General features: G+C 41.2%; 1 protein-coding gene across 3 annotated transcripts in view; it reads left to right on the top strand.

Moving 5' to 3' along the window:
- LOC128650371 (mothers against decapentaplegic homolog 4) overlaps nt 1-15834 on the top strand; it is a 218923-nt gene that overhangs the window by 157038 nt on the left and 46051 nt on the right. For all 3 annotated transcript variants that reach the window (XM_053704283.1, XM_053704276.1, XM_053704290.1), the window contains exons 8-11: nt 1-24; nt 9496-9549; nt 9638-9821; nt 9921-10089. The exon at nt 1-24 is cut by the window's left edge and continues 39 nt beyond it. In XM_053704283.1, coding sequence (XP_053560258.1) covers nt 1-24; nt 9496-9549; nt 9638-9821; nt 9921-10089 — 431 coding nt within the window. The remainder of the gene's footprint in view (nt 25-9495; nt 9550-9637; nt 9822-9920; nt 10090-15834) is intronic.

The following is a 15834-nucleotide window of genomic DNA, read 5'->3' as shown; positions in this document are numbered from 1 at the left end:
AGAACGAGTGGAGAAAATATTCACGTAAGGTCTTAGTGAGGTTTTCCAACATTAATGGATCACAGAGGAGGGAATTATCTATTCTCCAGATGAAGGGAGCTGTTGGGAGTATTGGGCCAATCAATTAATATTGATATCATAGCACGATAAGACCAGGTTACTTGGCCTATGTCAGATTATTGGAGGAGGTGGAGGCTATTTTGATCTAGTATAAGATAATCAATGCAGGAGTATGTTGACCAAGTGTAAGAATAGACATTGTAGTTACACTGAGTTGGGGATTTGTATGTGCCACGTATCTACTACTCACAATTGTTTTACATTATGATATACTTGATTGCTGAGTCTAAAGGGGATGTTAGGCTTGGAGAAGTGATATCCAGAACAGGGTCTATTGTGGCATTAACCCCTTAAGGACAAGGCCATTTTTCAATTTCTTTCCCTTAAGGACCAGGGCTATTTTTACATTTCTGCGGTGTTTGTGTTGAGCTGTAATTTTCCTCTTACTCATTTACTGTACCCACACATATTGTATACCGTTTTTCTCGCCATTAAATGGACTTTCTAAAGATACCATTATTTTCATCATATCTTATAATTTACTATAAAAAAAATTATAAAATATGAGGAAAAAATGGAAAAAAACACACTTTTTCTAACTTTGACCCCCGAAATCTGTTACACATCTACAACCACCAAAAAACACCCATGCTAAATAGTTTCTAAATGTTGTCCTGAGTTTAGAAATACCCAATATTTACATGGTCTTTGCTTTTTTCGCAAGTTATAGGGCAATAAGTACAAGTAGCACTTTGCTATTTCCAAACCACTTTTTTTCAAAATTAGCGCTAGTTACATTGGGACACTGATATTTTTCAGGAATCCCTGAATATCCCTTGACATGTATATATTTTTTTTTAGAAGACATCCCAAAGTAATGATCTAGGCCCATTTTGGTATATTTCATGCCACCATTTCACCGCCAAATGAGATCAAATAAAGAAAAAATTCACTTTTTCATAATTTTATTCACAAATTTTTTTCTGTAGTGTAGCTGCCCCCCCTAATACCCTCCTCCCTCTCCCCCTCCCAGATCCTTTTGACAATTATTTCCCCCCTCCCTCTCCCTCTCTCCCATTCATTGGTGGCAGTGGCTGTTACGCGATCGTGCGCACACATGCGCACGCGCGCTCCCTGCAGGTCCCCGCACGGGTAGCGATGGGCCGCCTCCCTACAGCTGCTCCCACCCACCAACGAACGGGCCCATCACTACCGGTGCAGAGAGGGCCACAGAGTGGCTCTCTCTGCATCGGTTTTGGAAAAAAGGTATTGCAGTGATGCCTCAATGTCGAGGCATCACAGCAATACCTTGAAAGCGGCTGGAAGCGATCAGGATCGCTTCCAGCCGCTTTAAACCCTGATGTCGTACAGGGTACGTCGCTGGTCTTTAAAGACCAGTTTGTGTGCGACGTACCCTGTACGACATGCGTCGTTAAAGGGTTAAAGTCTCCTCATTCAAGGGTACCTTTTCTATGCTCTTAAATGAGAGAGGACACTTTTTTAATTTATTTTTTTCTAAAGAAGCTAGCTTGTGTGGTGCATAGACATTGGTCTATGGAATAAAAGCCCAAATAAAATAAGTATTCTGCCCTCTTTATTTTCTATTTTATTAAGGAATTGAAAAGAGATACGTCTTTATAGCAATCGTTATTTATGAGTTGGCAATGTCTGGCTAAAATGCATGTCTGTCAAAGAACTGAGATAAGGAAGCAGTCTGCAGAGGCTTAGATTTAAGGTAATCAGAGGTAAAAAGTGTATTTATATAACTGTGTTGGTTATGCAAAACTGTGGAATGGGTAATAAAGGGATATCTTTTTTTTAAAAAAAAAAAAATCTGGAGTAATTTAAAGTGATGGTAAACTATAACTTTTTTAGTTACAATATTTGTAATCATAAACTAAAAGATGGGGACTTTCATTCATGAAAGGGTTTTGAAACGCTGAGGGCTAGATTACAATCGGCGCGTTAAAAAAAATTACGACTGCGAAAACTGCTAGTGTAAAGCTTTTGCGCTAGTTGGTTTGTACTTGTATTAAAAGTTTTAAAAAATTACTTATTTTGCGCAAGCGGTAATCCCAATAGCGCAAAAATCCTAACTTGAGTTTTCGTGTGCGTGTATTCCCCCATAGCAATCAATGGAGAAAAAAAAGTAGAAAAAAAAACTAACGCCATATATCGCGCAAACACCATTGTATTTTCGAATTCCCCATAGAAGTCAATGGAGAATAAAAAAAATTTGGAAAAAAAACTAACTTCCATCGTGCAAACATAGCATATATCTAGAGTTGGGCATATAATCAGTGTTTTTTGCACTGTTAACTAAGGGGCACTTAGAAATTCATTTTTTTTTTATTAGAACAGCGCAGCGTAATTTTGCACGCTTTCCCCTGCTGTCGCACTTTCATTTCTTCTGCAGTCACGTGACAGCCGCGCGGCTCCTTCTTTCGTCTGAGGCAGATTATGCAGTAACGGTCTCAGTAGCTCTTGAGACAATCATAAGGGCCGGAAAGGTCTTAGCGGAGTTTGTGGTGATACAGGAGGTGGTGAGTTTACTCCAGCATATGTTGGGAATATAGCGGTGCCGTGTTTAGTATTTTTTGCCTGCAGATTAGCCCTTATTGCAAAGTTAGTGCATAGGATTTGCAGGATTAATATTATTCTGATATTTATTTGATATCTGTATTTCTATACCAATTTAATTTTATTTTTGGGAATCTATATGTTACCCATATGGACATAATGGATTCTGACCAAAGTTTATCTGTCTCTTTTGAAAAATGTTTATATTGTTTAGAGGCTCAAGTGATTCCTTGTACTTAAAAAAAAAATTCACCCCTCAAATCCCTCTGCCTCTCAGGATTATGTTGCTCCTGACATGCCTCAACTTTCTCCTCAAGTGTCCCCATCCCTAGCAGATACACAAGCAGTGCCCTGCGGTTCCACTAAGTCTGTGCCTGGGGAAGTATTTTTACCAGGTGATTTTGCAGCTCAGCTTACCTCTGCTGTGTCTGCAGCCCTGAGTGCATTACCTATCTCGGGTAAGAGAAAAAAGGAAATCTAAGAATATTTACTCTAAGTCAGGGATATCTTCTAATGCCAAAGCTGCCTTGGTCAGTTTATCCCAATTATCCGAGTATAAAAAAAGTTAGCAGTCCAAAAAGCCCTCCTCTGAGAACAAATCGGCATGAAGGGTTCGCCCCCGATCCGAGAATGGATCAAGTAGGGGGCAGACTTTCTCTTTTTCAAGAGGCTTGGATTTGAGATGTTCCAGATCCTTGGGCGGTGGAGGGGGTCTCTCAGGGATACAAGATAGGTTTCAAATCTTGTCCTCCCAGAGGCAGATTTCTCCTGTCAAGATTATCAGCAAACCAGGAACAAAGAGAGCCATTCTTAAATTGCGTGAGGGATCTCTCTTCTCTGATTGTTCCTGTTCCTCTGGCAGAACAAGGTCGAGGATTCTATTCCAATCTGTTTGTGGTTCCCAAGAAAGAGGGACCTTTTTGACCTATTCTGCACCTGAAGAGCCTCAACAAATTTCTCAAGGTTCCGTCCTTCAAAATGGAGACTATTCATTCCATTCTCCCTTTAGTTCAGTAGGGTCAGTACATGACCACCATCGACCGAAGAACGCTTACCTTCATGTTCCTATCCACAATGATCATTTTCAATTCCTTTTCTGAACAAACACTTTAAATTTGTAGCCCTTCCTTTTGGTCTGGCCACAGCCCCCCGAATCTTTACAAAGGTTCTAGGTTTTATTTGGCAGTGGCCAGGTCTCAAGGAATTTCGGTGGCACCATGCCTGGTCAATATCTTGGTTCAGGCGCCATCTTTTCATTTAGCAAGATCCCATATGGATTCTCTGTTGTTGACTCTCCGTTCTCAGGGGTGGATGCTGAATCTGGACAAGAGTTCCTTGGTACCAAATACCAGGGTCTGTTTTTTTGGGGACGATCATCGACTTGCTATCGATGAAGATTTTTTTAACGGAAATAAAGTCCAAACTTCTTTCTGCCTGTCTTTCTCTTCAATCCTCTATCTGACCCTTGGTGGCACAGTGTATGGAAGTAATTGGTCTCATGGTGGCCTCAATGGACATTTATTCCTTTTGCTCGCTTCCATCTAAGACCTCTACAGTTATGCATGCTCAGACAATGGAACAGAGACCACACTGACCTCTCCCAAAAGATAGTCCTAGACAACCTGGTGAGAGACTTTGTGAGACCATTTTGTGAGATTGTGACTACAGATGCCAGCCTTTGCGGCTGGGGAGCAGTTTGGGGTCCCATAAGGGCTGCATAGCATGAGAGAGCTATTGGGGCTAAATAGGAGACATAATATATGGAATAAGCTTACTGGAGTGTGAAATGATCCTTAGTAGGGAGGAAATATGCCGAGAGCATTATGTGGCAGTGAGCTTATTCCATATATTATGTCTCCTATTTAGCCCCAATAGCTCCCTCATATAACCATCAGTATGTATGCAGATTAGGCTGATTCAAATAAGGGCAGCATGCAGCAGAAACTTCCAGCGCTACGTGTGTCGCAAGGGAGACAGCCGTTAGGGCTTTTAAGATGACGCCACTGCTGTGGTAAGGTCCTGAGGCTGTGGCTGCCTGTAGTTACACTGCAGAAAGTTGCGGTCTGTAAGGTAGAGTTGGCCCTGATGCGGCCAGGCACTGTGGCCGGCCACGTTTCGTTTTGCGAAGCCATGTTACGTCATTTACAGGCAAAGTGGGGGGTCGAGAGGTGGTTAAAAGTGAAGCCTTTGTATGCCGCCGCTGCTAGCACCCTCCCTGAGATCCGTATTGTGGGGGTTGGAAGGGTCCAAAGCTATCTGTTGGAGCAGTGACTATGGAGCATTACACAGATGGCCATGTTTGTCGTTGGCCGGCTTCCCATTCAATACCAGAGGCACACGTATTTTTAAATTGAGTTTGATAACCTAAAACAGTATATGGATGGCCCTGCTCATATTATATATATATAATAACAATTACATTTTGGATATCTTTTTGCTGGTGCTACATAACGGATTATGTAAAGTTATAAATGAACACGTATTTTAAGAATTACTCTTATAATTCCCTTGAATCTGTAGGAATTTCTTCTACTTGGGTCTCATTTTTTGGTTGGTGCCAAAAAGCTAATTACATCCAGGATAGGTCTTTTGTAACACCCAAGTCCAATTCCACTGATTCTAGAAGAAGTGATACCCTTTGCGCAGAGCTATTACCTGGACAGAGGTGTGTAGCTGGTCTGTTTATATTTTACAGGAGTTGTTCTGAAAGCATATAATATCATTTTGTGTCAAAACAATACATTTGAAAAATCTTCACGTGGTAAAAAGCATGATGGGTTTGTAATGTGATCTTGTACATAAATATAGGAGTACTGTAGCCATCACAGTATCAGTTAGTAAAAGTTTAGCAACACAATGTACTCGCAGAAAAAAAGTATATTGACAGGTATTCCAATTCAGTATTAGGTCCCTGTCCCACCTAATATCTTTATGTTTTAATCTTGTTCCAGACACCTCAATATCCATGTTCTCCCCAGGACCTTTTTAATGAGTGCACCACTCAATTGATTTTACTCACCCTCGGGCAAAAATTGTTAATATTAAAATAACACTTTTCAATGTTTTATAGCTTAAAATTATCAGTAAAATTTGCTTAATTATGCAAAACATTTGTACTTTGGATAGCAGAATGGTTAAAATATTAGTAAGTATTACAATGCCACTCAGCTGGCAAAATTCTCTGTGGAGAACACTGATTATGGTGTTAAACTGTCAGAACAGACTGAGAGAAATCAAGATATCTGTCTGCATATCCATTTACTTGTGCTCCTCGAGGTTGCCTTTGAACACTTCTTTGATTAAAGGGACAATCTAGTTAAAATTAAACTTTCATGATTCAGATAAAGCATGCAATTTTCTTTTTTGTTCTTTGTTAAAAGCTAAACCTAGGTAGGTGCATATGCTAATTCTAAGACCTTGAAGGCTGCCTCTTATTTCAGGGCATTTTTACAGTTTTTTTACAGCTAGACAGTGCTAGTTCATGTGTGTCATATAGATAACATTGTGCTTACTCCCGTGGAGTTACCTAGGAGCCAGCACTGATTGGCTTAAATGCAAGTCCGTCAAAAGAAAACCCTGAAATAAGGGGGCAGTCTGCAGAGACTTAGATACAAAGGTAATCACAGAGGTAAAATATATATTATAACCTTGTTGGTTATGCAAAACTATGGGATGGGTAATAAAGGGATTATTTATCTTTATAAACAATAAAGATTCTAGAGTAGACTGTCCCTTTAAACTTTTATGTTCTTCAAGTGTGCATAGAACTACTTTCCCATCACTATGGAATATCACTTTATGTACAGCCACACTGAACATGAATTCATCAAGTGTAAATCATGTTATATATATATGACACTATATTTATTCTCACCTACCTATCAGCAATAGCACCTTACCCTTACACCTTGCCACTGTTTGTCTTTATTGCTACTCTATATACCCCTTTCCTTACTACTGTGTTTTCATACCCTTTCACTGCAATAGTATGGGTATTCTCCATTGCGGACATACATATCATGTCTATGTATGTTACTCTTTACTAGGGATAGACCGATATCAGTTTTTCAGAGCCAATACCCATACCAATTATTCACCGCCTTTCAGGCCAATAACCAATAACAGGGGCCTATATTCTGTACATTTAAAGTTTTGAAAAATCAACACTATTTCTACACAAATCTGGTATAAACTGAACATGCTTATTAAAATTGTAAACATTAAAAGTAAACAACTGGGAAAAATAAGTGCTTGAAAATTAACTTATTAAATTGCTTCCCAAAACAGAAAAATGGCATAAATCCCTTTTAAACTGCACACTAATCTAAGTCACTACTGCAAAGCTAGAAACTATACGATTTCTTCAGTACTCCCAGTTAAGTAGAAAAACATTATAGTGTAGAAGGCATAACCGTTCAGCATGTTCTCCTGTTAAACGGCTTCTGTTTTTGTTTTTTTTTCCATATATTGCTGCCACTTCACTAAAAACACGCTCCCTTGGTACACTTTACAGATGAGGATTAAAAGTAAATAAAAAATAAATATATATTGGGGTCTCCAATTGTGTTGGAGTATTCAGGTTTTCTGTAACTCTCGCCCTATCCAACTATAGATATCAGGGACAGTCCTCTGACCTCTATGATGCCTATTTGTGTTTTTGATTGTTATTTTTCTCACTAGCTGAATATATGCGGTATAATATTGTTTCCAGGATATGGGGTGGTTTGGTTCCCCCCCCTCCCTTTATTAGGACTCCAATTTAATTTAGCCTCCAGAGGGGGTAGTGATTAGAGACATATTCTCCATATGAACCTAGTATGGTGGTAAGGGAAGTGATGCGATCTTTGTGACACGGTAATAGCCAGAGCAATAGGTGACAGCACACGGTTTCAGTCTTGTAGCATGCATGTATGTTCTACCTGTCAGCGGATTTTGGGCATCGGATTCCCCTTTTGTGGGGCTAGTTCATTGTGCAGGTAGGCGCTAGGCACAGTTTACCTACAGACACCTGCTGTATGGACACGATCGGGTTGTCCGTTCTCAATAGTTGTTTATAACTCTATGCCGAGCTGTGATTAGACTTTAGCTCCTGACCTATAGGAGAAGGGGTGCGCCCCTGGTGCTCCTATGAGGTTTTAGGGAAGTGGTTTTGGAGTGGTTTGTGAAATGACTATTTCAACCTCGGGTTGTGACAGGGAATGTGATTAGAATGGGGAGCGTGATACATGACACAAATATGAGTAATCAGTATAAGCGGTGTGATTTTATCTCTGGCTGGCTATGCTGACCGGATGAGCCACGGTTAGGCGGTTACGCACACACACAGGAGTGTTGCAAATAGTCACTACAGGGTTAAACAAGAACTGTGAGGGTTCTCCCTGGGTGTTATTTCAGTTGTCATGACTACTTAAGACTCAAGACGTAGGTGTGGCTGTGAGTTTTCCTATGATATCACCTACAGTGTGGATTGTTCCATTTGCATATAGCCCTGGGGTACTGACTGGCTGGGGGAGCGAAAGTATGGTGGGATCATTGATCACCTGTTATACGAAGAAGCACTTTTTTTGGTAATATCACCACATATGATTTGACACACATATGTCATTTTGTTAAGTATGGCAATTTTTTGTTATAGAGTATTGTTATATTCAATTCACATTTGGGCTACCTATATGGTTTAGCCCCCTAATGTTTGCACACGGTCTCCAGGGATTTGAGACTGGTTGGGGGGAGGGGCCGACAGACCTTTATAAGTTTGTTTATTTGTACACTCTGGTTGTCAGAAGAAGGGACGTTTGAGGTCCCGAAACGTCACAAATAAAGTATTTCACAATGATATCCAAAGTCCAGTGAGGGCTTCACTTTGTTTCTTTGAGATATATACAGTATATCATCACTATATATCGTCACTTGACAGAGAAAGAAAGGACATGCTGGAATATCAGTGCTAGATTTATTTGCTTTAATTTTTAATATGCTCATATTTACTGGATTGCAAATACCTTCCCTGGTACTGAGGAGGGAACTATAAGTTTCTTTATTATGTCACTTATGGGCAGTTTTAAACATGTGTAACGACGCCTCCTAATGGTTAGAGCATTGTTATCCACTGCTAGAGAATATTGATACTAGTCTCCTATACTGCATAGCTTTCTACTCAAGGTTTGTTGTTGTGGATATTTAATTGATGTGCCTGAACTATCATTTTTTTAAATATTTTTTTCTATGCCCATGAAAGGGGAAAATAAAATATTGAAATTAAAAAAATTGTCAAATATAGCAGCTTTAGTGAAATTTTTTGCAAATGTGTAAAATTTATCAGAATGCAACAAATAATTTTCTATTTGTGACAGCAATTATCAAGCAGATTGATTTTATGTATTGCTGGCCCCTATGAGCAAATCAAAAGTAATTTAGCTCTGTGTTCTTCAGGGACACTATATAGCTTTAACGGCCACTTAAAGATAACATTTTCCATTTCACAAATCATATATGTTTGTTTATGCAAGTCCATTTACAGGCCTGCCATTGGGGGTATGGTAGTTGGTAACAGCTCCCAGGAACACCTGGAATTGGACTCTTTTATCAGTGCTATTTATTATTAGATGCTATGTCCAGCTTATATGTGCTATAGATGATTTGTGTGATGATTTGTGTCACTTAAAACTACATAGTTTCCCTGAAATACAAAGAGCAAAATTTATTTTAGTTTGCTCCATATCGGTAATATATATAAAAATCTGTAAAAATTTGGCCGCTCTGCTATATTGGTCTATCCCTACTCTTTACCATTCTACCTCTACACATTGACACCATCTCAAACCTAAACATCCATATTTCTCTTCCTACTAACAGGGCCTCTCCACCAGAGTTCTCCACAGTATCCACATCCTGTGTCCAACCACCCAGGTAAGATGGCGGCATAGTGACTCACAACACTTTATTGTACACTTTCTCTCATGCTTATTTTGTTCCTCTTATTCCTTTTTCTTCACAGGCCCTGAGTTCTGGTGTTCTGTTGCATATTTTGAGATGGATGTTCAGGTAGGAGAGATTTTTAAAGTTCCTGCCAATTGTCCAGTGGTCACAGTAGACGGGTATGTGGATCCCTCTGGAGGTGACCGGTTCTGTCTAGGGCAGCTGTCCAACGTGCATCGAACTGACACCAGTGAGCGGGCAAGGTGAGTTATTAAATCTTTCCAGTAAGCAACCTGTTTGTCCATTTTAGCTTTGTGGTCCTGCTGCACTATCCGTTTCTATCACATTCTGTTGCATTTCAGACTGCACATTGGCAAGGGGGTGCAACTGGAGTGTCGTGGTGAAGGGGACGTTTGGATGAGGTGTCTCAGTGATCATGCAGTATTTGTGCAGAGCTATTACCTGGATAGAGAGGCAGGGAGAGCACCTGGAGATGCAGTGCATAAAATCTATCCTGGAGCCTACATCAAGGTGACACACTTTCTATCTGCTGTACATGCTTTCAAATGGGTATTGTCAACTTAATATCCATATGATAATCACTTGAAAGTGAGGCAGTATAACTGTACAAAAACTGACAAGAAAAGATCACCTGAACATCTCTATGTAGAAAAGGAAGAAATTTTACCTCACAATTTGTTTAGCTCACCAAAGTAAGTGCTCTATGAAGAGTTATACTTCAGCTACTCTCCAGCTGCAAGTTGTAAAACAATCTATAGCCAATCTGCATCAGCAGTGCTGAGGTCATGCATTGCTTTGCTTTGATCTCATGAGATTTCACTGAAATCTTGTGAGATTTCATAATAAACTTCTTTAAACTGGATAGGGAAATAAGATGACTGTGTCTGCACAAATGCACGCTCCCTTGCTAGTCCCGGGACCAGCATCCTGATGACTGTTTAACCCTTTGAGTGCTAAGCACTTTCCCACCTGGGTGCTAAGATTTTTTTAATGTTTTTTTTTTATTTATTTTTATTTTTTGAACAATTTTTTTTTAACTTTTTTTTTATTTTTTTCAGACCCCCTAAGACTTACTGTTGGAAAGGTTGGGCGATTACCTTTCCAATGGTGGGTCTTGGGGTCTGTAGCTGCTTAGATGCCTGAGATACAGGCTTCTAAACAGCATGCCCCCTGCTCCTATACTTAACATTAAGTATAAATAAAGTTGCGCGGTGACGTCATCACGTTATTGCGCGTGACGTCACCACGCAAAACGGGGTAGGAGCGGGTGGGAGTCCCCAGATCTCCCTCAAGGTGGGAGAGTGCTAGCGACGCTACTGAGCAGTCGTCAGCACCAGAGTGGGAAACTCTGCGACGGCTCAAAGCTGTCGGTAGCACTCAAGGGTTTATTTCTCTCTACAGTGGGGTGTGAATACTTAAGACATTTTGAGGTAAAATATCTTCCTTTTCTTTTACAAGATATATCGAGTCCACGGGTTTCATCCTTTAATTGTGGGATATATTCCTCCTGCTAACTGGAAGTGGCAAAGAGTACCACAGCAGAGCTGCTATATAGCCCCTCCCCTAACTCCTCCCCCCAGTCATTCTCTTTGCCTATGCTAGCAATAGGAAGGGTAAAGTTTATGTGGTGATAAAAAGATAGTTTAGTTTTTCTTCAATCAAGAATTTTTTATTTTAAATGGTACCGGTGAGTACTGTTTTTACTCTGGCATGACATAGAAGAAGACTCATGCCTTGAGTCTGATGATCTTAGCAGTAGTAACTAAGATCCATGTTCATTTTCTCAAGTTTTTCTGAGGAAGTACAGGAGAAATCTTCAGTTTGGGGGAACATTTTCTTGCTGCAAGCAGTATCATGGTATGTGCATTCATTTACATTCTGAGGAGACCTAATATATCAGAATTTGGCTGACCTATTTCCCATGCGGGGAAAGGGTAAGCAGTATTCCTTATATAAAAAAGGGTGGTACTGTATTAACCTGTGTATTATCCCATTCAAGATAACATGGGATACTTAAGGGCTGGTTTTAGACACTGGGGCAGCCTAGGAAAAACCTAATGTTACGATTATGGGGTTTATTGAGGCTGAGTTAAATTTTTCTGTGGGGTTCACATGGCATATTAATTACAAAAAAGCAGTGTGTGCATATTTTTATTGTTGAAACCCTTCCCATGTGGTTTTCTCAAGTTGTCGGTTCATCAGACATGATGGGCGGGGCCTAATTTCGCGCTTCAGTGCACAGTTAGTTTCTGGAGAGGTAGCAGCCATTAGCTCTGGTTGGAACCAGACTGTGAGGCTGTATTTTGGAGTGGGACCGGATTGTTTTGACAATCTTGGGGGCAGGTAGGCGCCACAGAATTCATTAAGTGAAAATTGTCTGCAGATCGTTTTTTTTTTTTTTTTAACTGCCTAATTTACTAAAAATAAGATTTAACTCTCCTATTACTTGTGGTGCAATATCCGATAGCACATTATTCATTTTGAATATCGTTTTAACGACTTTGCAAAACAGTGTACACTTTTTATTCTTAAAGGCGCAGTAACCGTTTTTGTGTTGAATTGTTTTTTTCACATATAATTAAGATTGGGAACGACTTGTGCTGTTATTACTAGTCTGTACAACATGTCTGACATGGGAACTCAGTGTTCTATGTGTTTAGAAGCCATGGTGGAACCCCCTCTTACATTGTGCCCTTCTTGTATTGAAAGGGCCTTACACTGTAAGGATCACATTTTAAATAAAGAAAGTGGGCCTCAGGATGGTTCTCAGTCTGCAGAGAATCAGGATATGTCATCTAATTCTCCCCAAGTGTCACAACTTTTAATTCCCACACAAGCAACGCCAAGTACTTCTAGTGTGTCTACTTCTTTTACTTTGCAAGATATGGCTGCAGTTATGTCTACTACCCTTACAGAGGTATTATCTAAACTGCCAGGTTTGCAGGGTAAACGCCATAGGTCAGATATTAATGTAGATACTGAACCCTCTGACGCCTTAGTGGCTATTTCCGATGCACCCTCCCAATGCTCTGATTTGGGGGTTAGGAATTTTATGTCTGAGGGAGAACTTTGAGTCAGGAAATGTATTACCTCAAAAATTGTGTAAAATGGACAAATATTTGGAAGTACCTACTTACACGGATGTTTTTCCGGTTCCTAAGAGAATTTCGGAAATTGTTAAGAAGGAATGGGATAGACCAGGTATACCGTTTTCTCCCCCTCGTAGTTTTAAGAAAATGTTTCCCATATCTGACACCATGCGGGACTTCTGGCAATTGATTCCCAAGGTGGAGGGAGCTATATCTACTTTAGCTAAACGTACAACTATACCCATTGAGGACAGGTGTGCTTTTAAAGACCCTATGGATAAAAAATTAGAGGGTCTTCTAAAGAAAATATTTGTTCACCAGGGTTTCCTCTTACAGCCTATAACTTGCATGGTTCCAGTAACTACTGCAGCTGCCTTTTGGTTTGACGCCCTGGAAGAGTCTCTGAAGGTTGAGACACCTTTAGAGGACATTTTAGACAGAATTAAGGCTCTTAAACTAGCAAATTCTTTTATGACTGATGCTGCTTTTCAACTTGCAAAATTAGCAGCGAAAAACGCAGGCTTTGCCATTCTACCGCGTAGAGCGTTATGGCTAAAGTCATGGTCGGCTGATGTATCGTCTAAATCTAAGCTTTTATCCATTCCCTTCAAAGGTAAGACCCTATTCGGGCCGGAGTTGAAGGAAATAATCTCTGACATTACTGGAGGTAAGGGTCACACCCTACCTCAGGACAAGTCCCTCAAGATGAGGAGTAAACAAAATAATTTTCGTTCCTTTCGAAAGGAACATCCTCTGCTTCCTCTTCCTCCACTAAGCAGGAAGGGAACGTTGCTCAATCCAAGGCGGTCTGGAGACCTAACCAGGCCTGGAATAAAGGTAAACAAGTCAAAAAGCCCGCTGCTGCTACCAAGACAGCATGAAGGGGCAGTCCCCGATTCGAGACCGGATCTAGTAGGGGGTAGACTCTTTTTCTTTGCTTAGGCTTGGGCAAGGGATGTACAGGATCCCTGGGCATTGGAAATTGTGACCCAGGGGTAACAGTTGGAATTCAAGGACTTCCCCCCAAGGGGAAGATTTCATCTTTCACTATTGTCTGTAGACCAGACAAAAAGAGAGGCGTTCTTACGCTGTGTAAAAGACCTCTACACCATGGGTGTAATTTGCCCAGTTCCAGATCGGGAACAGGGGCAGGCGTTCTATTCAAATCTATTCGTGGTTCCCAAAAAAGAGGGAACCTTCAGACCGATTTTAGATCTCAAATGTCTAAACAAGTTTCTCAGTCCCATCGTTCAAGATGGAGACTATTCTTACAATTTTGCCAATGATCCAGGAGGGTCAATACATGACCACGGTGGACCTGAAGGATGCGTACCTTCACATTCCTATCCACAAGGATCATCATCAGTTCCTGCGATTTGCATTTCAGGACAAACATTATCAGTTTGTGGCCCTTCCCTTCGGGTTGGCCACGGCTCCCAGGATCTTCACGAAGGTTCTAGGGTCTCTTCTAGAGGTTCTCAGGCATAGCGGTGGCGCCCTATCTGGACGATATCTTGATCCAGGCGTCAACCTATCATCTGTCCAAATCTCACACGGACATAGTGTTGTCATTTCTGAGAACTCACGGTTGGAAAGTGAATGTAGGAAAGAGTTCACTAGTTCCACAGACAAGAGTTCCATTCCTGGGAACTCTGATCGACTTGGTAGACATGAAAATATTTCTGACAGAAGTCAGAAAATCAAAGATTCTAAATACTTGCCGGGCTCTGCAGTCCATTCATCGGCCATCAGTGGCTCAGTGTATGGAAGTCATCGGACTAATTGTAGCAGCAACGGATATCATCCCGTTTGCTCGCTTTCATCTCAGACCACTACAACTGTGCATGCTCAGTCAGTGGAATGGGGATTATGCAAACTTATCTCCTCAGATAAATCTGGAGCAAGAGACCAGAGACTCTCTTCGGTGGTGGTTGTCGCAAGACAATCTGTCCCAAGGGATGTGCTTCCGCAGGCCATCTTTGGTAATAGTAACGACGGACGCCAGTCTTCTGGGCTGGGGTGCAGTCTGGAATTCCCTGAAGGCTCAGGGTGTGTGGACTCAGGCAGAGTCTCAATTGCCAATCAATATTCTGGAACTGAGAGCGATATCCAACTCGCTGCTAGCGTGGCCTCAGTTGGCTTTGGTCAAATTCATAAGATTCCAGTCGGACAATATCACGACTGTGGCATATATCAATCATCAGGGGAGAACAATGAGTTCTCTAGCGATGATAGAAGTATCAAAGATAATTCGATGGGCGGAGGCTCACTCTTGCCATCTGTCTGCGATCTATATCCCAGGAGTAGAAAACTGGGAAGCGGATTTTCTAAGTTGTCAGACTTTTCATCTGGGGGAGTGGGAACTCCATCCGGAGGTGTTAGCAGCCTTGACTCATCAATGGGGCACACCGGAATTGGATCTGATGGCATCTCGACAGAATGCCAAACTTCCACGCTACGGGTCCAGGTCAAGGGATCCCCAGGCTGTACTGATAGATGCTCTAGCAGTACCTTGGTCGTTCAACCTGGCTTATGTGTTTCCACCGTTTCCTCTCCTTCCTCGTGTGATTGCCAGAATCAAACAGGAGAGGGCTTCAGTAATTCTAATAGCGCCTGCGTGGCCACGCAGGACCTGGTATGTAGATCTAGTGGATATGTCGTCTCTGCCACCGTGGAGACTGCCATTGAGAAAGGACCTTCTCATTCAAGGTCCTTTCCAGCATCAAAATCTCACTTCTCTGCAGCTGACTGCTTGGAGATTGAACGCTTGATTTTATCTAAGCGGGGTTTCTCTGAGCCGGTCATTGGTACCTTGATTCAGGCTCATAAGCCAGTCACTAGAAAAATTTACCATAAGGTATGCCGTAAATATCTTTCTTGGTGCGAATCCAAGGGTTACTCATGGAGTAAGATTAGGATTCCTAGGATTTTGTCTTTTCTCCAAGATGGATTGGAGAAGGGATTATCAGCTAGTTCCTTGAAGGGACAAATTTCTGCTTTGTCAATTTTGCTTCACAAGCGTCTGGCAGATGTCCCAGATGTTCAGGCATTTTGTCAGGCTTTAATCAGAATCAAGCCTGTGTTTAAACCAATTGCTCCGCCATGGAGTTTGAATTTAGTTTTTAATGTTCTTCAAGGGGTTCCGTTTGAACCAATGCATTCCATA

The sequence above is a fragment of the Bombina bombina genome, chromosome 1 (genome assembly GCF_027579735.1).
Source record: "Bombina bombina isolate aBomBom1 chromosome 1, aBomBom1.pri, whole genome shotgun sequence".
Classification (NCBI taxonomy): Eukaryota; Metazoa; Chordata; class Amphibia; order Anura; family Bombinatoridae; genus Bombina; species Bombina bombina.
The sequence above is the reverse complement of the archived record's forward strand: the minus strand, read 5'-3'. Positions and strand labels throughout refer to the sequence as shown.